Source organism: Falco peregrinus, chromosome 4 (genome assembly GCF_023634155.1).
Source record: "Falco peregrinus isolate bFalPer1 chromosome 4, bFalPer1.pri, whole genome shotgun sequence".
Lineage (NCBI taxonomy): Eukaryota > Metazoa > Chordata > Aves > Falconiformes > Falconidae > Falco > Falco peregrinus.
The window spans coordinates 26,713,271-26,737,601 of record NC_073724.1 but is presented as its reverse complement, the minus strand read 5'-3'; the positions used below and the strand labels follow the sequence as shown (position 1 = coordinate 26,737,601).

Sequence of the window (24,331 nt, the reverse complement as noted above, 5' to 3'; positions counted from 1 at the left end):
CGTCTGCATCATCTGTTTTATTAAGCTGCAGCAGTAAGATAGGACAGGGCAAGATCACTCGAGACTGACTTCTGCCACTATAGGCAACTGTATCGTATAATTATTGTCATTATGGTACGGATATTCACTATAGATAACATTACTGACTATTTGGTGACCTCTAGGAATTTAGTCTTGTATCTGCTAATGCCTTTTGGACTAGCATGTATTTTGAAACTGACTCAGCAGAAAGCAGATAGCTACAATGAGTATAAGTGTCAATTACCATGACATCAGTAATGGCGTACCTGGTTTGGGTTCAAGTTATTGTTGGTCTTATGTCTAATTCATTCTATTATGGAGAAAAAAAGATATTAAATTTGTATTACTAAAAAGTAGGAAAAAAATGTAACCCTTGGGAAAAAGAGTATTGTCTAAAGCACACGGTGCCAACACTTTAGAAGGTGACTTCCATAAAAAGAAAAAAAGATTTGAGAATGACTCTAATTTATTGTGTCAGAGATTGACTCTTTCCCTTCTTCCCTCCTCTGTTCCTCACAGTTCCTGGAGCTCCGTTTGCTTTTCAGAAGTATAACAGCATACTCAGAGTGGCTCAAAAAGCTTGTTTCTGCCCTAAGCTGAGAGCAGAAAGACGATGAACGCTTTGGTGGTGCACTGCTAATGTGCTGATCTGAACACAGAGGGAGAAGACAGGTCTTTACAAAGATGAAAAATGAAAAGATTATTATAACCTCTTCATTAGTACTAATCTTTGTTTTCAATATACTCTGTAGTCATGTTTTCTTTTCTGAAGAACTCTGTAGCTTCTTCACAAATGGCTTTACTCTGTTGGTTTTCATAATTCATTTTTCATTGTTCAGGTGAAGTTGTTGAAGTGAAGATGTTCAGGTCGAGCTCCTGGCTGCTATTAAATGCACACTAAATACTAAGCATGCATGCTAGTGGGTCTTTGCACTCATCCATCAAGCAAGGATAAACTGTTAGCAACCCTAAAATAAATTACTAACTCTTCTGCAAGGCTGCCATCTTGGAATTCAGACAGTACCTACAGTGTGGCTGTCTGAATAGGTCTGGCAAGACCAGAGAAAAAGTTAGGAGTGGACAAAGAAAAGCAGAGCTGTGTACGTGTGGGTGAAGAGGAGAGTGTTTCTCCTGTACTCTGGCTTATTTCTTCCCTTCTCCATATGGCCTTTTCCATGTTTCCCACACATCTGTCATGCAAGGTTTGAAGTGACCCTCCCCTGTTGCTCTCCGTTGCACTCTATGGAGTAGTAAACAAGTTAGAAGGGATCAGTTAGCAATGGCACTTCCCGCGGATCAACCAGCACAGGGCCACCTCTGCGCCAGGTTTGCACCATGGGCTGCCACTTTGAACTTACAGATCTTGCCTTGCAGCCTGCTAAAGGACATCCACCCGACTGCTCCCTCCCTGATGGCATCTTCAGCTCAAGATCCCTACGGTGCATTCTTGCATCTATTCTAACTAAATGGCACCTGGAAAAATGCACCTTTTTGATCACGACTTCTTACTGTAATAACACCTACAAGCTCCTGTGACAGCTGCTTTCTAAATGCCTTGAGTAGAATATAATGTTTTGTTACTCTTCTGAAGTGAGATCAGAAAATTTACTCGGTACATTGCCTTCTCTGAGTTCCCATTTTCTGTACGGCAGTTTGAGCCAGTGCACAGAGACCTTTGTTTTTAGTTTACCTTCTCAAATCTATAGGTCATCAAAATACACAAAGGAGATTTATCTGTCTTTTTTCATGACATCCTTTAGATTATATAAAGAACACTGAGAAAGAAATCATGAAAGAAGATTGAACAGGAAACCTTGTTTTTCAGCTGCTCGGAAAGCTTAGAGCCAGGTCTCTCCATCCTGGCTGTTACTTCCCATGTGATGCTGAGTGGGTGTGAAGAGCCTTTCTAGCATTCACCATTTTTGTCAACTCTTGTTTGTTGAATGGGCAATTTCTTTAATAGTGGTTCAAAATACTTTGTGATTTTGTGCCTGATGGCATGATATAGCTCTAATAGTGATCCCAGTGGGAACAGATAGGAAAAATCTACGAATTCCCACTAAGTTGTAGTCACATCTGACAGGTTTCTGAAAGCCAGCCATTGCTCTTGCTGATCTAGAGAAGATATGAATGCCTTCAGCTGGTGGCTTGTAGGAGACTCACTTAGGGGCTCTTAAGTGTCTGGTGCATCAAAGAAGGGCAGCCACAGCTGTGGGAAATTGTGGGCTCTTTTAAGATGCCTGTAGGAAACTCAGTACAGGTCAAGGCAACCGGATAGGTGAAATGGTAATGTCTTATTTTTTTAGGTTTTGAAATACTACTTTTCTGTGCTGTCCACAGAGCTCCATTTACTAATCTTCAAAAATGGATTATGCTGCATAGAAAATGGTCAGTGTACAACAGTTAAAAATAACTAAGTGATGCCATCTGCTGTCTTAAAATCTTATTTAATGTTACATTTGATGACTGAATTGTTATCCTAAGAAGAAATGGAAACAATCTACACTGATACTATGATGTCAGAGCTATGACATGCTATCTGATCGGTATCAAAGTTATGCAATATACATATTGATTGACATTCTATAGTCTACTGTATTTAATCACAGAAAGAAATGTGATGCTAGTGTTGATCCAAAATAACAGTGATCAGTGAATCTACTTTGCAAATAAATGGAGGGTTTTTTTTCAGGCTGCTTTGTTTTTTGTACTTCTGAGAGGAGGATGTAGAATAGAGGGCAGGTTGGAAGAACATGGCACATCATCCCTTTAAAGTGCATGTTTATTAAAATTAATTTGCTTTGTAGTGACTTTTCATGTTACCTCTATATTTAGTACAGCTTGTTACCCACAATGACTTTACTTTTAGATCCTTGTGGACAGAGTTAGTTTATCTAACATGGACTTCTTTAAAGTTGAGAACCACATTTGTGTAAGATGTATTACTCAGAGAATTCACCCATCATCTCAAAAAGGTAGAACAGATCATAACATCCAACAGCTGAATGTATATTCACAAAGCTAAATTTGAGGTGAAGTTGACTATGGACTACAACGCTCAGCCTTGAAATGGTAGCTCATTCAGAGAATTTTGAGTGGTTATTTGTTTCATGTACCTGTATGGATTGCTAGGTTGGTTGGGGTTTTGACCGTGAGAGTTCAGGATGCATTTTCTTCGAATGCGGTGCTGCCAGGTTGCAGTTCACAGGTTGCCACTTAATGAAACAGTAAAACATCCTAGACTGATCTGAAGGTCCTGCAGTCAGCAGTGCTTGGCAGGTATAAATGGGCGTGGAACCAGAGAGACAGGATTTAACCCTTTAGCTCTTTATTATTTGTTTCTTTTTGTAATGGTCTGTAGAGTACTGAGATTATCTCAGTTCCCTGTACTTATTTTCACTTCAGTGAAAATAATGTGAATTCTGTGAAGTAGACTGGATTCCAGTATTGCAGCGACTTGTAACTTCTTTTCCTGATATCCCTTATTTAGTGTAGCATGGATAAGGATATGTTTGGGCATAAATGTATGCAGACCCACAGTCTGATAATGAAATGCGTAATTTCTTGTGGTGGCTGGTTTTTGGGGACTTTTTTCCCCCAAGTATCAGTGCTGCAGTGATGCGTATTTCTTCCTGTATGTTAGAAAGATACGTAATGTGTGCTTTCTTACTTTTAGATGTAGTGTAATTTTCGTGGCAAAACTAATCCAATATGTATATCCATTTTCAGATGTAGTACACTAGAAGTCTCCCATTCAAACTCTATAAAAATAACAGAAGTGCTTCAGTTGCTTCCTCCCTCAGTATTTGAGACCATATCTACACGATTCACAAATGACCAACAGTGAATTAATTCCACAGCTAACAGTCCCTAGAAAAGCCTGATTTTCCAGCTGCCTGTTAAATCAAAAGGTCTGCAAATGAGTGTAGCACAGACCACACTTTGACAGAGAGGAAGCTATGCATGTATTTACAATCCTTCTTGTAGTTTGCCATGCCTCTTTGTTCTGAATTTCTGTAAAATTCATTCCTCTACAGCTGGACTGTCCAATCTGGAGCATCCAGTAATTGTGAGATGGATTGAAAAATACAGAGATAGATTTAAAAAATATGAGCTTACTCTTTTGATTTTTGTTTTCTGAACAACCACATATTTCTAAAGTTCTCTGCACAACTCTGCAGGCTCAAACTCTGCTTTAAGAGGCAAAATAAAATGCAAAATTGAGATTTCTGTGTAATCACGGGTTGGGCTTAAAACCACAGAAGATTCACTGCAGTTCACCAGGTTCACTGCGAAATGGGAAAGTGTCCATCAGCCAAAAGGTGTGACAGTATAGAATTGTGATGCATTTACTTACTTGCAAATCTGCTGCTGTTAATGTAGCCCCTAGTAGGCATGAACGGCAAACTGTGTGTTAGGCCTTAACTGGGATAGTCTTCAAACAAGTGGTGGTGGTGGCGGAGGACCTAATCAGGATAATATAATCCGTGAGTTCCTATTCTATTTCCAGGGCAAATGCTACACCCGTTAACTAGAGCATCAGTAACAATATGAGGAAATGTTATGCCCTTGGCTGTAAAGAACCTTACCTGAAGGCAACAGATTTGAATCTTGTTGAAAAAAGCAGGAAGAGACTCCGTTCCTCATGAAAACTCAAGGAGCTCTTGAGGTGATATTTTAAAGAAGTTGCAAAAGCATACTTGTGTCTTAATTAACACATCCTTCTCAGGGAGCGATGACTGGCTGTTAGCAAAGTTTTTCTGGAAATGTCTGGGCTTTTTGGATGACCTGTGTCTTCTACCACTCCAGGCTGGCTATATGTAAAACTGAACTGCTTTGTATCTACAGGGTAATGCAACATCAGGGCGGCCACAGTGTTCGTGATTCTGTAAGGTGATGTGGACAGTGGAATATGGATTAAAGGTATCGATGATAGGAAGGAATGACCAAGAGGTAGGGAAGATGGTGGAATGAAAGAATAAAAGGAAAACCAGGCTGTCAAAATTGGCTTCTTTTTATTCTGCCCACCAAGACTTCTTACACTACACTCATCTTCATGATAACAAAGTGCGTCATAAATTCAGGATGTAAAGGCGACTGATATCTTTCTCTTATTCCCTGGTGCAGTTTTTACTTTTATGACTTGTTCTTTTCCAGCTGAGTGCTATTTCCAGGGAAGCCTATTCATGCATTTTAGAAGTGAGCGGTGCTTCAGGAACTCTCAGATCTGACTGAAAAAATAGAAAATCATAAGTACTGACATGAAGACCTAGAAATGCAAGGAACCATGCACATGATGAGTGTTCATAGTAATTCTTGCTATTCCTGTTACAGGAACAGAAGCACTTCAATACCTCATCTGCTTTTTGGTTTTGATGCTGAATTGCCAGAGGCATCTGATTCTGAGTGTATCCTCCAAATTATCAGAAGCTTCTCTTAGGCTTTGAAGTGCCATTCTGAGCACTGTATTGTGGGTGGGGGTTGCTTCGTCTGGCTGCAAACCTCAGGTCTATCTGACAGATGTCATCACAGCTGACTTGCTGCAGTCTCACACCTGGCAGGAAGAGGATTGAGTTGAACGTGGTTGCAAATCATTATTTTTTATCTTTGAGCAGTAATACTCACTACGGAATGTTGATCTCTGAAACAGAATAGATCATCTGTTACAAACCTATGTACTAGGTGTCAAAATGCAATTTCTCTGGTAAATACCAACAAAAGTGCAGCAGTAGTGTTGAGGATGCTTAGATTATGTGCTTGGCTGAATAAATACCTGGTCAGGATCATTGGAAAGATTGCTGGGTCAAAACATGTTTTTTATCTTTTTTGTCTTCTTTGCCAGTGTGACACCAGGATGTTTAATTTTACACACAGTGTTTCTCTGCAGCCTAAGGTTTGGATGATGAATATCAGCTTTTCAAGGATGTCTGATGCTTCTGGGATAGGTTGCAAGTCTGGTATAAGATTTTATTGACTTGGAAAGGTTTTCTTTAGTCCCTTCAGCATTACCCTGTTTTATTACCTCAGGTTATTTCTATAAACCTGCTTGGTGCAAATTCTGCTGCATTGAGTTTCCTTATATAACGTAACAATTTAAATAGATACAGTGGTGTGATAGCTTAGATCAAAGTTAGGATTCAATCTATACTTGAGATAATTTGCATTTTAAAAATGAAGTTCCATGCATAGTTTGTTGTCAGTTTAGAAAATAATAGAGTTATTTCTACTCCCTAGGCCAAGCAGATTGAGGTATTAGGCCAATAAGCCACGTTTGCTTATTGTTTTGAAGTGTAAATACTGCATTTGGATAACTTTTTGTGCTTGTTAGAGCAAAACTCAGGCAGCTGTAGTCTTTAAGTAAAGTTAGGTGTTCTTCTGAGAAAGGGGAATACTTTTTCCAGTTCAATAATTTTCTGTTTTTTCCTTTCCTTTTGCTTCCTGCTTGAATTTCATCACACAGAGTAAGACACTAGCTTCTTTGAACTAAGCAAAGGCACTCTCATTTCCTTATGCTCTTAAAATGGGTATAGTAGAAAGAGGAAGACTCACTGAGCATACTGTTCTGCTTTCCTTCTCAGCAGCGTCGCAAACATTCTGAACAGTTCAGCAGTGTATGTAATGCATGGTTGCTTCAGAGGCGGTGGGGGGGTGGAGATCACCTTTGGCTGCAGCACTTCATTCATCTGGTTTGTATGTGCAGTGCTGTATAGGAACCATTAACTGTAACTCTTTGGAGAGTGTGAATTACAAGAAAGTGGGTATTTATAGTTTCAGAAAATGTCCCTCGGTGCATGTGCATTGTAAGGTATTTCTTAATGTGTTTATGTAGTTGCTGTCATTTGTTAAATTGCCAAACATTTAATTGTAGTTGGTATCATCAGATCTGAACTCCATCCAGCACTTATTTCCCACTTGTAATGCTTTTGAGTTCAGCGACTTGCATGTGTGCTGCAGGAAATCGAGGCCAGAGATTGACAGTGGCTGTGGTGGTGTGCCTTGGGAAGAAGTTAGAGCTAATGTATACCATCAGCTTAGGGGAGGGAAAAAAAAATAGTCACAAACCAAACCAAAAACCTACCCTGTAAAAAACTCTCTTTGTTTTTAATTGCACTAGTATTTTCAGGCATAATCTCTTTTTGTTTTCTGTTCACCATTTAGCTACTTGGCAAATACACAACATGCTGGATGACCGGGAGAGGAGTTAAACAGCATGTTGGCTGTGACAGAAGCATCCAGTAGATCTAGGTTACTGCAGTTCAGACTTTAGCAGCTTGGTAACTTTAGCAGTTTTGACTTGCAGATCTGTCTTCATATCTACAGTATCATAACTTAAAACTTTGGGAAGAGAAGACAAAAAGCAATTCATCTTTTGTTTCTCTACAGTAACAACATTCTAATGGCATATTTATAGCTGTTAGTAAGAGCAGAGCGGAGTTAGTTTTTAAAAACTTGAAGAAGTTTGGTCATGTTAAGCATGTAGTAATTTATAATTCAGTATTATAAATTCAAATTGGTCTAGCTATGATCTGATCTGATGGCTGCAACCTTTATTATGTGACACAATGTGTGTATGTGGCATTAGCACTCTGCTTAGAGAACTGACGTCTTTTACATCCCCTATCGTTGCGTGATAAATCTTCCTGCAGTGGCCCTTGCTGTCCTGATGCTCTCTATTTTCAGTCACTTCAGGTTTGTGAAGGCTCACTGGCACAGTGGAGTTTTACAGATTCCTGCTGACCCAGGGTCTTGAGGGAAATGTAGAGTCCTCAAATGTGGGAACAGAACCTGCAAGAATCTCTAAACTTGGCCGCAGGGATAAAATGATCACATCCATTAAAACATGAGATAATATATCTCCCACGCACTGAAAAAAAAACAAAACATCAAAAATGCAAAACCAGGCTAAATGAAAGCATTATCTAGTATGTCTCAAAACAGTGCTGTATGTGTTTATATTTTTTATATTATTTAACTTAGATTGATGTTCTCTAACTCTGCATCTCCACCAAAGGAATGTTGTCCTGGGTGCGCAGAACATGCACATCAACTTGAAAGAATAAACAATTCTTCGTTGCCATTTTTTCTGAAAAGTGAAGACAGAATGTGATTTCCCTTACTGCCTTTAACTCTTTCCCCAGGTTGAGCATGTGTCGTAAGTAAGCAAACAAGCAAAAAGAATTTTTTATTGGAACAAACAAGGGAAAGGATGAGCTAAAGCCCTGAAGACATCTGAGCTTCTGAAACTTCTTGCCACTTTGCGTCACAAATACTAATGTTCAGGATTTTGCACTGTATGAAGACCACCTGGAAACCTGACAGTGGTACTTCTCAGTTAAGCCTTGGGGTGAGGTGGCCTTCTTTGGGAGCTGCATGGGTACGATCTCCTTGCTGAAATCCCGAACATTGAGGGTGGATGAAAAATATAGTCAAAATGACACCCAAAATGACACAGTTCCTACTTTTCCAGTTTCCCTTGCACCTGGCAAGGGCACAGAAGCTATTTTTGAACTGTCTAGACTGTTCTTCTAAAAAGAATCTCTTCTTTTTCCTCTTCTGGTTATTGGTCATCAGGAAGAAGGAGTTAACATGTCTTATTTGTGAATTTGCCCGTGTGCTGAGCCCAGGTAAATGTTTTATGGACCATTTTTCTAGAACTGTTCTAAGAACACATCTCTTCAAGAGCTATGCATTTATAAAACTATCTTGCATGTAGTTTAATGTCTAGAAGGCCGACCACCAAAGTAAATTTTCATGTGGCGTTTTGCTTATACATGTCACAAAGATAAAATGTGAATGGGCAGCAGAGTAATTTAAAGTTTAAATTTCTGATAATTGGTTATTGGAATTATTATTATTGATTATTGCAGTGTTTGATCATTTCTCTTATAGGCATAGCTTGTTTGCTCTGCTGTCTTCCTGACCCTTTAGGTGAGACCTTTCATGTTAGAGATGGATGGTGGGATAGGTAGAAAACTCAGCAGGCATCAGTGTGTCTGCCCAGTAGCTCTGAAACATGGCTGGAAGGATGCTGCTGTGCTTCTCACCATTTCCCTCTTGGCTGTTCTTTCCTGTTACCGCTGAAAATCTTGTCACTGCTTCTCTTTCTTCTGAAGATGCTTTTCCCTACTGTTGACATGTGATCCTTTTTTTTTTTTTTTCCTTTTTTTTTTTTTCCCCCCTCCTTTCTTTCTTTTCTCTCCCCAGAGAAGTGTTTCGGAGCATTCTAGATTTGTTATGAGAGTATTTGTATGTTCATACCTTCAGCCTTATGAAAGGTTGCTTATGAAATACCATAGCTTCTTTAGACAATCTGGTACAGTAAGAGACAACTCTTCTCACCAATGTCACCCTATTGTAGGGTGTATGTAGGGTTGCCTTGTCAAAGCTAACTGGGGTTGGAAGTTGTGGATTCCTGCGTTCTGGGTACTCAGAAACTTCTTGGAGTTGATTTTTGTGCTAGCATGGAAAATCTGACTAAAATGACAGTAACCATCCGGTTCTGAATAGAATGGGGAAGCAATGGTACACGATGTGGGCTGGGGAAAAAATAAGTAAAACGTTCCTTGTCCCCCTAAGCTTTGCCTGTCATGTTGGCTGGTAAAGATGCTTTCCCATCTGATCAGCTGTGTCCAGCTGCTGCTGCTTTTCTTGTTCCTGCTCTGGTGGTGTGTTTACAGACAGAGCAGACTCTGCTCCCTGTCTCTGCTGGTATCTCTGTCTGACAGAACTGGTCGTATTTAGATGGGAAATTCAGCTCAAGTATAACGCTAAGCTGGCGTGACTCTGAACTCACCTGCTTCATGGCTGCTGAGCTTACTGTGTTGTACAAAGAAACTCATGGCAGGTCTCCATCGAGATGTGAAAAATGCTCTAAAATTTTATTCCTTGTAACAGAGTGTTATTATTACTACTGCTAGTTAAGCATTTGGACAACCTACTTGTAATGACCTGATCCATAACAGTAATTCAAATGTTAACTTTAATAGCAGTTGAAACATGAAAGAGCAGTGGATGCTAACAGCAGCTAAGAATCCAAAGGGGAACAGGGAATGACTGGGCAAAAAATATTTAAAAATATTTATTTATATATATATATATATGTAGAGATAGTTTCACAAAACCTAATATGTTATATGTTAACTGTGAGTTAATTCAATGTCAGTTTGGGCTGACTTGTTAATGGGCAAGCAACTGAAATAGCAGTTTTGCTTAAGGTTTTAAAATACTGTTATTTCTGGAAATAGGCTTGTTGCTTATTTCTCACAAGCAGCTATCTCTCTGATTTTTATCTTGGGGGTGGCAAAACAGAGGAATATACATGCATCTGAGTGCTAAGTTTCTATTGAATTTTATTTACAATATATTCCTTCTGAGGCTGTCTTTAAGGAAAGGCAGAACTTCTGTAGCATATCTAGTTCCACAGTGAATTTAAGACAGCTGGAATCATGCTTAGTAAGGGCATTTGATGAAGTCATTTACCCTCTCAAATATGGAAGATTTCTTCCCAGGACAAAGCTCGGAATATGTTACATTTTTTTGAGTGCATATATGAATGAGTCCACATCTTGACATCACAGCTTGATATTAATTATGTGTTAGTATAGTGATGGTGCTGCTTCACCTTCCTTTCTCCTTTCATGTTGAAAAAATGCTAATCATACTTGACTATCTCAAGAATGCTTGTCAGTTGTTCATTTCTAATTGCCCACACTGCTTAACTGGAGGATATTTTCTGCACTGGTCAGATTCTGCATTCAGATAACCAGGTAGCAGTGTTAATTACTGAGTAACATTCTGATAGCCAAGTTCTCTAAAAGATAGTGAGGGGGTTTCCCCTCCCCCTTTTTTTAAGCTGTATTTTCCTTTTTGTGAAATGTATTTTGAGTCAAACTTGGTTCAGAGATGTCTTTAAGACCATTCCTCCTCCTCTTCCAAGACTACTGTCCACTCTCTGCCCTTTCTTCTCATAACTGTCAAGCTATTAACCACCAGACTGAGACTCTGTAACTCGGTTGTGCCTGATCTTTTGTCTTTTCCAAGCCTTGTCATAGAGTTTTCTGTTGCATGACCAGTGGTTCCATCACAGTAGCAAAGGCATTTCTCCATGAGTAGATATCTAGCAATTTAGTGGGGGAACCCGCATCTTGGTTCTGGAGCGGGAGCATGCCTAGCTGTAGGATGAGATGGATGCTGAGACAGCCCTTACTTTATGACCCAGTGGTCAAGGCGCTCCCGTGCACTTACCTGAGTAGATGTGTGGTGCAGACTTGATGGGGAGGGAGCTGGCACTTCCATGAAAGAGATGTCCTTCCAGCTGTCTGCCTGGGTAGGGACTGTGAAGCCTTCAGGAGACAGACCTGCAGGAAAATAAAAAAGGGCAAGTAATCCAGGCAAGTGTTTGGGCAGGCTGCATCCAAGCTGTTGTAGCGTGAGCTTCCCTGCTCTTATGTGCAGATCTGTACGTAGATGTCATGGTACAACGGAAGCGATAGTTAGCCTTCTGTCTTTTCATAGTACAAAATTAAATTTGACTGGGGAAATTCTTTGTTGATTAAGACTGTTATTTTGGGAACTGATATTATAGTTACATCCTAACCATAGCTCAGAGCTGGATTCCTTCCTCTAAAGAGGAAGAATTGACTTATTTCACCATTACTGTTCTTTAGTTCTTCAATAAATGTTTAAGATGTCGCAGTCTCATAGTGGTTTCCTCCATCATAATGTTGACTTTGTTATTAAAATGTGATTATACTGCACTTTGAAATACAGGTTTTTATTTCATATTTTTTGATTTTAATTCTGGAAGTTCCTGACAAATGCTTCTATATTTTAATGGTGGTTGATATCCGCAAGAGGGTGTCTGTCAGACCTCATATGCATGCTACTGTACTTGCAACTCCAAAAATTCTTTCTTTGGATTGAAATTATGTTCTTTACTATATTTTTTTTTAAGCAGGTAGGGGGAGTTCTTTTGTTTGTTTCTTCTACAAGCTACCTTTGAAGGAGATGGCATAGAAGCCATTTGTGCAGTTGCAGTGCATCACCTTTAAGGAACAGGTAGCACCTGATATAAATGGAGAGAATGAAAACCTGAAAAAAGAAACAAAGGGAAAATAAATCCTTCTTTCTCAAGAAATTGACTTTCCTTGCTTTTTTGTTACCACCACAGGTGGTTCTATGAGAAAATGTCTTAGTTTAAACTTTCTTACATTTCCTTGCCCTATCGTAAAGCTGTTTTCTCCTATTTAGTTCTGTAAAACTTTGCTTAGAAATGTAAAAAAAAAAAAAAAAAAAAAAAAAAGCCTAAAAGTTTATAGTGCTATACTGTATGACTCATCACGCTTTTTTTGGGAGGAGGAACTTGTTGTATCCTGGTCTGTATTCAGAAGTAGCCAAGCTACTAGGTTCAGGCATTTGAGGGGCGCCTTTCCCTCCCCCCCCACATCAACCCATGTGCACTCAAGCTTCCTGTCTCAGGAAATGGGTATGAACTTCTTTCTCTCTCTCTTAGTCCCTGGTTTTTTTTTTCATCCGAAAGCAGCTGAGTTTCTAGTAATCAGCTCCAGCAGTGGGATATGTGGGGTAAGAGGTCTTTTTTTCATTTGTAGCTAAAGCAGAACTCAGAAGGAAATGTTATCAAATATTTGCCTGTTTTATAAGAAAAGGTTCACTTCATTATTTACAGGTGGACTGAGTTAATGTCTCGCAAATTAAAAATCTGAAGTTATAAAAACCTTTAAAGTATTTAAAAATCTAGTTCTGTAGGCAAATTAGTTCCTCTTCCACATTTTACAATTGCTGTTTTTAAAGCGTCACCTTTTTTATATGTGGGTAAAACTTGGCTTGAACATGTGTCCCTTCACAATACCTGTTAGTAAAATACTCTAGTATTTGATGAAGCAAAGCTACTTTTTGAATGTTATCATTATTCTAAAACAAAAGAATTCAGGTTAAATAGGTATGGTACTGAAATTGAGATAAGTTTACAACAGAAAATACTGTTGGACCAGCAAAAATGGGTGATACAGCTCAGTGTAACATGAAACATAAAGCTGTAGACTATAGAGGAAGTATTTAAGGGAATATTAAGAAGCCTTTTGCTCAATGTCTGGTCCTCACAGCTGGCTATCATGTTTAAAATGCTACATTTGAAGAGGTTTGTGTAATCTGTACAATTTTGTATAAGGGTAATAATAATAAAAAAGTTAGAATGGCTGTAACACCAGCTGTGTGTCACTTTTTTTAATGTGCTGGCATCCCCAATGCATTCATCACTGTCTAGGCATGAGCTAGAGGTATAAACTGCTGCAAGAGTTGTCACTCAGGGCAGGTTAAGTAACATCCAAATGCTCGTACCATATACAATATCTCACTTCTGAGATGGAGCCTTAATAATCAGCAGGAGGTGTTGATCACTGATGAGCAAAGACCTTTGCCATTTTGTATGGCAGTGGCAAGGAGAACGTGTCTTCCTGTAGTCCTTGGTTTTAGGCAAATTATGATGAACTGTCTCTGTCTACGTAGCATGCATAATTTGCAGTTTGTGGCCGTGTGTCTTGTGAGTGTGCAGCACACGTAAGCTTCTCCCAGAGCTGAAAATTGGATGTGTGTGCAAGTAGTCAGTGAGCAGCACTCTGAAAGTAATTTCTCCCAAACGCATGTGATATGAGTCACAGACAAATGGCTATGGAAGGGGAGTACGAAGGCAGAAGGGATTCAGGAGATAATAACCCATATAACATTCCGGTACAGAAGGTGCATGTTTGCACATTCTGCTGGAGCAGTTTAGTATCTGCCTACAGCTGTATGACCTGTGCTTTATGGCTGTTGTAGACAAACCACCACAGTGCTTAGTGTGACTCCTTCCATTTCTCCTTTAATGTAGATCACTGAGGTGACTTGAATTGACTGAAGAGTGAAGCACAGATGTTAAATAATGGCTGGCTCAACTGATTTGCCAGCTGTAAAGTGACAACAAATTTTCCAGGGTCAGTGATTTCTCAGTCCAGTCTGTCCACACCTGTGACAGTGTGCCTCTGTGTGGCTTCCTAACAGCGTGGATATTTTTCATGTTTAGGATGAAGATCCTTGGTGAGATTCCTGACTGATCTTAGCTGGTGAATTAATGTGATGGAATTGCTTGCTTTGCTTCATAGTTAAGTACACCGTAGTTAATGAGGCCTTACTCTGTTGTACCTTTTTTAGATGTAAATCTTACTGTTCTGGTTTAGAAACCTTAGTGCAAGTTACAGCAGCCCCTGTTTATGGCTCTGGAGTTCTTTGTTTCAGCCTTAAGTCATTCAAAACGTCTCAAGGTGGCCTTGAGCTGCTGTGTGTTTCTTCATTCTGTGCAGAAGGTCTACAGATGGGGTAGTAAAAAGCAAATGGTATCTTGCACTTCCTTCGGGAGCGTGCATTAGCATGGTAGCCTGAGGCCTTGTGCAGGTGTGTGGGATACCGCAGGGATAAGGGATGTGGTGAAAGAGAGGCAATATCAGTAGAAGTGTGAAAGGAGGAACAAGCACAGGAGAACAAAGTTGCTTAGAGCATCTGCTCAGACGCAAGATGCAAAAGAGAGAGACCAGAAGAAGAACTAGGGTATGGGAACAGTCTAACCATCTCATAAATGCAGGGGGAAAAAAAAAAAAAATCAGTCTGCTGGTTTGGGATTTTTTGTTAGGAAGATCAGCTGCCACTACTTAATTGCAGTTACTGCTTTTGGTGGGCAGAGCTGGGAGCGAGTCCCTCAGCCCTCCTCAGTTGGTTGCAGGGAGAGATTGCTGTTAAGCTGGGGAACAGATTGGTTCAGTGTTGCAGTTCAAGCTGATGGTTGTGTTTCACTGCTCCCAGGAGTCAAGTGACCTTGTTTATGCTATGTAGCTGGGCCAGTATGCAGCTGTTTCCACTGTAAACGCTCATGGAAGGCGAGTTTCAGGGTATGCTTGTGCATATTACTTTGCAATTAATTCTGTATGGACACACACGCTAACCCGTCCTCCCATAGTTGCCAAAGTGCTTTCTGCTGCTGTAGGCAGCACTTTCAGTTCGTTTTTGCCTTGTCAGAGAAACAAGTGGGTTAGTAGAAAGGAACGAAGGTGATGCTTGTGGCATGAAGAAATGAACTGCAGGGCGAAGTGGCTCAGACCTTTCAAGAAAAAACAAGAATAATTTTCTATGGTACCATTAATCCCCCAGTTTGCAAGACACTTCACAGGAAAAGTATGATAAAACTGCTGTGATAGGAAAAGGCAAGCTTATCCAAGTCTGAACTTCTTTTGGAAGAGTAGAATTTCTATATATTCCTGAATACGATCTGTGCAATACTACAATGTTCTCCTTTCTAAACAGCAGTTAGAAATAATCATCCCATTAGGTATGAGAACAGATTTTTTTGCATTACTAAGTTCTGAAACCAAAAACCATTTAGGCATGAAAGTATTTTAGAAACAGAATGGTGCTGCTGGGGATTGAGAGTGGTAAGAAGGTGCGTAGGACCTCTCATTTACTGTACAAACATCCTGCCCTGGGTAGTGTCCTTGAACATGTAAGGGCTTCCCAGGGATCTGTCCCTATCATTGCTATCGGCATGCTGCACAAAGGGGAGGAATATGTTTTTGCTTTCTCGTGAGATCTTCTTCAGTCATGTATGATTTGTCTTGTTTCTGACAGACCTTTCTCAAGGGCCCTCTTTATGCTAATGTTTCCTCTTCTTTTGCTTGTAGCCTATTCAGATCTGTCCAGTGGAGGAGAATTTCAGCCACTTGAGAGAAGGCTTGTTCTCCTTGGTGGCAGAGCAGGGATCTCCTAGGAATGGCTGAGAGCAGTGGTTGTGGAGAGGGGTTGTCTCTTTAGGTGTTGGGTAGGAGACCTGTCTTTGCCTTTGCCTTTCCTGACCTAGAGACGTTGCAACGTGTGTTATGTGATGTTGTCCCCATTGCATGTGCCTTTCCCATGAGGAAAGGAATGAGGGAGGGAATGACATTTGACAGATGTGTAGGCATTTTTCTTAAAGTTGGAAGATGTGGTGATGAAATAAGCTGCATGGAGTAATGTTCTCTATAACGCAGAGAAAGATGTAAAAAGAAGGGGGGGGGAGGAGGTAGAGCTGGGGGGTGGAAAATAAGATTTTAAGGATTTCAGGTAATTATCTTTATGGAAGCATACCTTGGAGCAAAAGCCCTGCAAAGGATTTGTCAGCTCCTTAGAGAGCCTCTTTCTTTTTAAACAATGCGAAAGTGCCAGAAGCCTGCCCTTTGGATGGGGGAGGACTGTGTTGTATGTGAGTGTTTTGGAGAAGTTCTGTATCTTGGAGGAAGAGGAACTGGAGTGTGGTTTGACAGTTGCTACAGCAACTAACGTTTTTTTAATGGAAGGCAAGGATAAGTGATGGTATAAAGTCTTGTGTAACTGACGTACCTTCCCCCGCTTCCTGCCAATTTTCCAGTATATTAAAACAATAAGTAATTTATGAGTTCAGCTGAGAAATGGCTCTTCGTTTGCCCAGCTCAGCCACATTTGTGAGACTACGTGATCTTTAGGGAGACAGCAGAGAAGAAATTATTTACATACCAGAAAGGAAGGATTCAAGTATCTCTGAAAATTATACTTTTCAAGGGACAAACGCATTCCTTGTTCTGCCTGAAGAAATTTTGTTAGATGTGGATGTCAGTGGGCCAAGGCTTCTTCATCTCTTTCTTTTCATCCTCTCCCTTCCTCTCCACTGTGATTATTTTTTGCAAAGTTTTAAAAACTCTCTTTGGTTACCATGGAGTTATTTTTTAATGTGGGAATGATGATGTATTGTAGAACAAATGGAGATGATGCAGACTTGTGGCAGGAGGTGAGTTCTGCTGGTCCTCCCTGCAGCAGTGTTGCAGAACCAGCCCTGGCATAGATGTGCTCTAATAACTGCTGTCCAGGGAGAGAATTTAACCCTTATAATTCTCTCCCAGGTGGCTGCTAACTTCTGGGAGGAATGATACCAGAGCAGAAACCACCTATCACATCCCAGAGCATACAGACAGTCACTTTAAGATATAAAAAAGTGACTTAATCTGCGCTTTCATTCACAAATTTAAGGTTACATATTTAAATTTAATGGTGGATTCAGTTTTACTAGCGAAATTTGGGGGCATTTTCCAGCTGAATTTCAAGGAAAAAGAATGTGGCTAATGCTTGGTTTTTTGAAATCTTGCTGAAAGTCTTAGGCTGCAAAGGGTCAGTTTTGTAGCACTTTGCCTCCCCCTTGGGTTCTCTATGTAAGACCAAAATTAATTAATTCTGAGTTAAGAGTTACTGATTTAATTAAAGACTAGGTATTAAACCATTAAGTGTCTTTATAAAATGAATCATAAATTGTGAACGATTATGAAATCTTAAATATCAGGTTTCACAATTTTTACACCACTCTTAAAAGCCTTGTTTTCATGAACCAGATATGTTTACCTAGTTCTTTAGAAGTAAGATTTATGTTGCAGATGTCCTTGCTAGTATTTTGAGCATTAACAAGTCATAACCAGAGCCCCTAGGTTTGTAGATTTGAATCCCGTGTTTTGTTTTGCAGTTAAAAAAGAAAAAAAAAAAAAGTTACCTTTGGTACAATTCATGACAATTTTACACTGTGCGCTTACTAAAAATTATGACTGAACTAAGAACCAGTTTTCAAGTGAATGACACTGAGGTATTTAACTGGAATAAGTTCACTGCTCTTGAGTTGCTGAGAAGCAGTGCATGAAGCATGCACATTTTTTTGCACGGATGAGAAAGTAATAAACATTTGCTACCAATTTTATGCATTTTTAAACTCGGTAGAGGACTAGTTACTACCTTCTTGCCATTTTGTGGATTCATTTGAGATGAGAGAGATAATAAGTATTTGAAGTAAAGGAAAGACTGACAGACAAATTTCTTTTCAGATATTTGTGTGTAGTGACCAGTATTTATTCAAAGAGAATTCTGCAGCTTTTGAAATCTGTGGCAGAAGTGTCTTCCTCCCCGTAGCATCCTTTTTGTTCTTTTCTTCCTACAGCTCTCTCTTTCCTCTTTCATCCTTCCCCAGACATTGAGATGGCTTATTGTTTTTCTTTCTCTAACTCATTCACTTGCCCCAGTGACACAACCCCATCTCCAAATCTCTTTTACTCTCACTTGTTCAGGCTCCTTTAGGGGTCACCCTGCTGCAAAATTCTCCTTTACATCTTGCCATCTTTCCCATAGTAATGCAAACCTGCTTCTTAAGATGAGAGAGATGAAAGCATGTTGCACTCCTGATTCTCTGTGCTATTCCAACTGCTGCCCATCTCCTTTCTTGTTTTCATGTCATTCATTGACTCAGCTACTTGGAGTTATTTTTCAATTCTCTCTGGACTTCTTCCAGGCTGGCTCTCATCCCTTCTCCTGCATCTGACTGCCCTCTTCCAGCATCCCATGACTACCAAATAGCACTGTGTTCATAGAGGGATGCCAACGGAACTTCTTGTACTTTATCAATGTGCATTGTTTTTGCTCTTTAAGTCATGCAAAATGGAAATCTTTCAGCACCACTGAATTGTTAGTGTGTAGGTGAAGATACTTGATTTCCTAGGAAACTGATAAGGGCACCTGTGACATGAAGAGGTATATGTAGTAGAAAATGCTAACATTTTTGTGCTTATGTGGTTTTGAAATAGGCAGAAATTTGTTGAGATAATGTGATGGTCAGGGAGTGATTACAAACACAGTGAACCTCCCATTCCTTTGAAGGTAATGTTATCTCCTTTCAGCTGTATTTAACTATGTTTCAGATAAGCCTCCCACTTAATACTGTGGATTATGCTCTAGCATGGGTGAACGTGCAGGTATTTATTTGATTTTTTTTTTCCCCAAACTGGCTATGCTGTTGCTTTTTGATAGAATTCTTTGGCTTCTGATTCTTGGGCTGGAGTGTGCTGACACTGACGGAAGCTGTAGGCATGCAGCACACATTTGTAAATGGTTGCAAGAACTACACTTTTAGATTTATAGAGCGATTGGAATATTTTAGTGTCTCATTTAGTCAGCCACTTCAGACTTTTATTTAGATAAATTGAAGTTTCTCACCTGAAGAAATGTTGGTATAATCTGAAAGCAAAAGGAAGTTACTTGCAGTTCGTCAGACTAATTGGTCTTTTTACTGGCACCAGTGAAAAATGTAGGAAGGTTGAGACAAAAATATATGAGGATATTCAGAGAGATCTCACCAAGTTTAATTTAGTAACCCAAGCTAGTGCTACTTAAAAACCTCTTGGGCATGGATATTACACATGCATTTTTGTCCTATGAAACATAAAGGAAAAGCACTATTCTTTCTTTATTTTTACTTTTCTCCACACACCCCCATACCCCCCTGATGAAAAATGACATGAATTTATTCACAGTTGTCTTGAAAGTGAATTCTTGCTGAATGGCTGGAAATAGCTACTATGAAGTATTTTCAAAGTAGCATTAAACCAAAGACTTTTCTGCCTTCATAGTGGCAGTATTACAGACCAAAGGAGTTGAACAGAAGCCCTGTAATGCAATTGATTTTAGTATTTATTGTTAAAAAGCAGCACTCCTGTTGTCATCTTCAGCATTTTTAAAGACAGAAAACTGTCATTTGGAAAATGGAACAGAATGGGTCCGTGTTTTCCAGCAAATGGTTCTCTGTGGTTCTTCAATGAAAACAGGTGCTCAGCTGTTAAAGATAGGAAGCTTCATATGCAAAATTGCCCGTTAACATTACATGTAGCAGGCAAAATTCTGTGTCTTTCAAAGGGAAGCTGACCTGGCTCAGATTCACCTCTTTGTGATAGGATGGCTTTTTTCTCCAACGTTTTGAAGCATATATTAGCACTTGTCTTTCTGTAAGATAAGTGCATGAAGTCACCTGAGGCACCACTGCATTTTGTAAGGTAGAAGGGAAATTGATTCAGTTTATACTGATTTTACTCAGATATCAAGTTTGCGTGATTCCTCTGGAGAGGTGTATAAAACTGTAGGTGTGACGGGGTTTCTGTGCTGTAGTTTAGTGCTAATGCATCTGTAAGTGCACAGATTTAAACTGCAGACTATAAAGGTCGTTAGATTTAAAACAGAACAACCAAAAAAAGCAAAAGCAGTGAGAGTATGTGCAGGCTGTTGGACCCGGCTCCACAGCAGTGAGTGTAACAGCATCAACTGGGAGAGATGTCTCCTGGCTGGCTCCGTGCAGGCTACCCTGCCCAAGGCTGAGCCTAACATCAAAGGGAGATGCTAAACCCTCAGCAGGCAGAAGAGGGAGGGAGCTGAGCAAGCAGTCAGGGAGGTGATGCTCAAGGTGTCAGTGCAAGTGCTGACAAGCTGGGAAGGCTCCGAGACATGCAGAGGGGCAGACCATGCCCATGGCTTCTCCTAGGCGGATGCTGGTGAGTGTGGCCCCTTCCTAACTGGCTCCTTTACCGAAGGAGCAAGGCTTTGTGCAGGGGGCTCCATATCTCGTGGCTAGCAGAGAGGTTACACTGTGAGTCTGCAGTGAGGATGATGTGCCTTCCCCGGGGACTGTCTTGAGCCATCCCTTGATTGCGTCCCATGAAGAAACAGCCCCTTGGCAACATCGGGGTTCTGCCGAGGCCACCCTCTTGTGTGGGAGCTCCTGACAGAGACACCTGGCAAGTGCCTGGTACGTGGGAATGCAGTGTGGGATGCAGGAGCACATCACTGTATCGCTGGAGCCTCTGGAGGAAGCTCTTACGTAGCATGTGAAACCTGGCGAGTCAGTGAGTAAGCTGTAGCCTTACGTAAGAGCATAGTTAAAGAGTTAGCTGCAGATAAGGGGTGACTGAGATATGTTGACTTTTTTTAATCAAACAATTGATGCTTTGCTAAAAGGAGTTGGTTTTGAATTTGTTGAATCAGCTGTGGTCATGGCCTGAGAGTGAAACTTTTGACAGCTCCAGCCCTATTTGGACCGGTTGCAGTAGGTCTTGTTATCCAGGACTCGGTCCAGTATATGGAGAGTTATGGAGTGTTATCTCTGTTGCCTAACGTCTGCATATGATAACTTCTGGTGATGTGAGGCTGCCAAAAAAAGATGGAAAGAAGTTCTGGTAGCTTTCTAAGAAAGGCACTCAGCTCTTTAAAGGAAGAAGCTCTCTTTGATATATGATATCCCTGAGTGTTAAATGCGAGTCCAACCTTGCAGCACAAAGGGCTGCAATATTTCTTAGCCCAAAGACATTTGGAGAGTTTTCAGTGAGGCCTGGCCTTTGTTTCTAAGTATTTATATGATCTACGTTGCCAGGAATATTGATAGTTACATGCAGTTTTACAAAGAGGTGCATTTAGTATTTAATGTAAGAGCAGCACTTATGTAGGGGCTGTTACTTCTTTATGGCAGTATTTATTTACATTCACGGGTCTGATGAGTCTTTCATCCTGTTCTGCCTTCCAGCCGTGGCCCGTGTGTCGTGGTGAAGCAGTGGGTTTCTCACTGCCACCTTGCCTGTGCTGCGGTGGTGAGATGTCTGGACTGTGTGCATGTGAAGTCTCAGAGAAAGAATTTCCATAGCTCTCACTGCTGTCTGTGCATGCTGCCTAGGTGGTTACATATCTATCCAACTATTTATGAATATATAACATTGCTGTTAGGAGAAGCTGGTGTTCACACTTAATCACTGGGAATTCTGTTAGCAAAACCAGATAGACCAAAATAAGGACAGGAGCATCAGCAACTCTACTTTTAAAGCTCATTGATAAACAAACCCAGTTTCTGCCACCTTAATTTGAAAGTGCAATCTTCCTAAACACAAGTTACAGAAAAAGAGCAGCCATTCTTTAATGCATTCCTAGATGTGCTTGCCATGGAGCATCTGTATTAGCAAAACCAAATCGTGACGCATTAGTAAAAATTCATTTTTTTTTTTCCAAAATAATTATTGTTGCTTTATCACACTGTTGTGAAGTCACGTGATTGATTTGGTTGGAAACTTCTTCAGAGGTGAAAATCAAGCCAAGCTGTAACAGAGTGTAGCAGCTTTCAGCTTTTGAGGGCGTTGCTTTCTCTGCAGAAACAAGGGAGGCCATGGAGAAAAGCGTTTGCTACTTGCAATGAGATTCCTCTTCTCAGAGGTGTGGGTCAAAGGTAATTTGAGGCTGCTCCCTCTCTGAAGTGGGACGGTTGCATTGTTGAGCGTGTAGGTTCCCTTAGCAAGCGGTTGTCCTGGGCTGGAGGAAGGAAAGCTAGGAGATACGATGACCAAAGATTTACCCTGTCTTGCCAGCATGTACAACGCGGAGCACCCCCACCTGGAAATGAAAGCGATCTGGGGGATATTGTTGGACCAAGATGCCTGGGTCTGTGTAGTTGCCATTGTTGGTTTGTTGTTTTTCCTGAAGAGTAACAGGCTGTCTTTCATGGTGATGGCCATCCCACCTAACTTCTTTAGCTTATCTTTAGACTGAATTAAGCTGCACCATTTTTTGATGGTTAAACTCTGCTTATGGGTATGTTGTATAGGAGATCAATGTAGAATAGAAGCTGGAGCTTTTTTCTGGTAGTTAAGTACGCAGGAGCTTTCACCAAGGTTTTACAGCTGGATAATAATCCCATGCAGTTACCTTGCTATTACAAAACCGCTGCTTGGCAGTGGAGTGGCCTGTCTGTTCAAACTGGACCTCAGAAATGGGTAGAATAACTTGTGGCTGGAAACAGAAGATGGCTGTGGCAGGTTAGAGAAAGCTAAATGGAAAAGTTTTCACTTAATGGGATTATGAAGAAAATCTTGATTTGCTATGCATGTTGTCAATCTAGAGACTTATTAACATGGTCTTAAACCATCTTGGTTTAAGGCTCTGGTCACTTGTGGATCATGCACCTCAGGCTGTAGATGTGCTCAGAGGGATATAACAGGACATGTTTACTCGTAGAGATACAGTGCTGCAGTGCCTGTATCTGTTATCTTTCAGGATCTGTCAGTCAGATTATCAGGTTTGCAAAATGATAACATATCTGGCGTGTTGGCTGAGGTGGTGGCATGGGTGATGGATTCCCTTGGCTGTGACAGCCTGAATACGCAGGATGGTGGATGGCTTGGGAGGGGAACACTTGGGTGCACTCCTGCCAGTCTCTCTGCTCTCCCTCTGGGTGCTTGCAAGATGCTGTAGTGCAAAATAAATTTTAAGCACCGCCATTGCAGTGTTGCCTCAGAGCTGATTTCTGTCCCAAGGTTTAGTTTTCCAATTTAGTGTGCTATTCCTTGAAATGTCAGCCACCTCCGGCGTTATCCTGCCTCAGCTGTAAAGTTTTTTTTACTTTCTCTGTCTTTGCTCGGCTTGGGAGGCAGGGAGGTTTTGGGACCATTCCAGGCTTTTCTGAAGTGGCTTTTTCCAATGTCAGGCAGGGTCTGGCACAGAGTCAGCTGCTGCTTCCTGGTTCTCACCCTTCTTTGCAGGCAGACGGATGACCTGCCTTAAGGGAGCAACCTTTCTTGGAAGGTGAAATCAGGCGCATAAATTAAATGTTGACCATAAACATACCTACGAACATATTAATCCCATGTTAGCACTCTGGTGCAGCTTTCATTGATCAGTTAATTAGTATTTGCGCAGTGCTTTGAGGATGACAGCGTTATGTACATTTCTGTTATCATTATAGATTAGCATTTACATCAAGCCAGAAGCATTACTGAGATAACTTATCCATATTCTGGTGAGAGGTGTGTGTGTGTGTTAGGAAAGCTCAGTGAAGAACAGAATGCATCTGTTACAGTTCAGAAGAGGAAAAATTTGATAACTGAGTGGGAGTCGTATTAGACATCTTTCCTTGTGCTGAGGAAGAATGAAGATATTAATTTACCTGTCTACCTAGAACCCTTTGTGGGTTGTAATGTCAACTAACTTTCTTCCTTCTCTATTTCTTTTCTGGAAGACTACTCTCTCATTTTATTTTGCAAGTGCTTTAGTGCCATCAGTTTTACCTTGCCCGATTATCAGTGGAAGAGGATAAAGGAAGACACCCTCTAAGTGGCTTACCAGTCTCTGCAAAACATGATCAAGGGAGGCTTGATCCACACCCCTCAGCATTCACCAGGGCTGGGGGAATTCCACCTAGAGGGGTGAGTTTTCTGTTCCTTCCTCATTTTTGTTTTTTGTTTCTGATCTTTTCTGCCCACTCCATCTAGTCTTTACTATTACAACTGTTTTTCCCTGGTGCCATGCTTAGCTTTCTTTGGGTTTATGCTTTGAATTTACATAGCTAGATGTGAGAGAAAATGTGATCTGATAATAATAGCAGGCATGCTTTTCGATCACGGTATTGCATATCCATTAACTTAGG

At 40.6% G+C, this 24,331-nt stretch overlaps 1 protein-coding gene and 1 long non-coding RNA gene across 8 annotated transcripts in view; one reads left to right on the top strand and one right to left on the bottom strand.

The window, feature by feature from the left end:
* Positions 1-24,331, top strand: part of ARHGAP6 (Rho GTPase activating protein 6) — a 337,142-nt gene that overhangs the window by 212,583 nt on the left and 100,228 nt on the right. The window contains exon 1 of one of the 7 annotated variants that reach the window (XM_013298630.3): positions 12,504-12,603. The exons of 5 other annotated variants lie outside the window; for them this stretch is intronic. In XM_013298630.3, the coding sequence (XP_013154084.2) occupies positions 12,508-12,603 (96 nt within the window). In that variant the 5' untranslated portion in view covers positions 12,504-12,507. Of the gene's footprint in view, positions 1-12,503; positions 12,604-23,965; positions 24,111-24,331 lie in introns of those variants that run through there. One more of the 7 variants, XM_055802149.1, reaches the window with a different exon arrangement.
* On the bottom strand, positions 3,740-12,358 carry LOC129784308 (uncharacterized). Its single transcript, XR_008746857.1, has 3 exons — positions 11,266-12,358; positions 5,376-5,575; positions 3,740-5,252 (listed from the first exon to the last, which is right to left on the bottom strand). It is a non-coding gene; the product is annotated as an uncharacterized LOC129784308 (long non-coding RNA).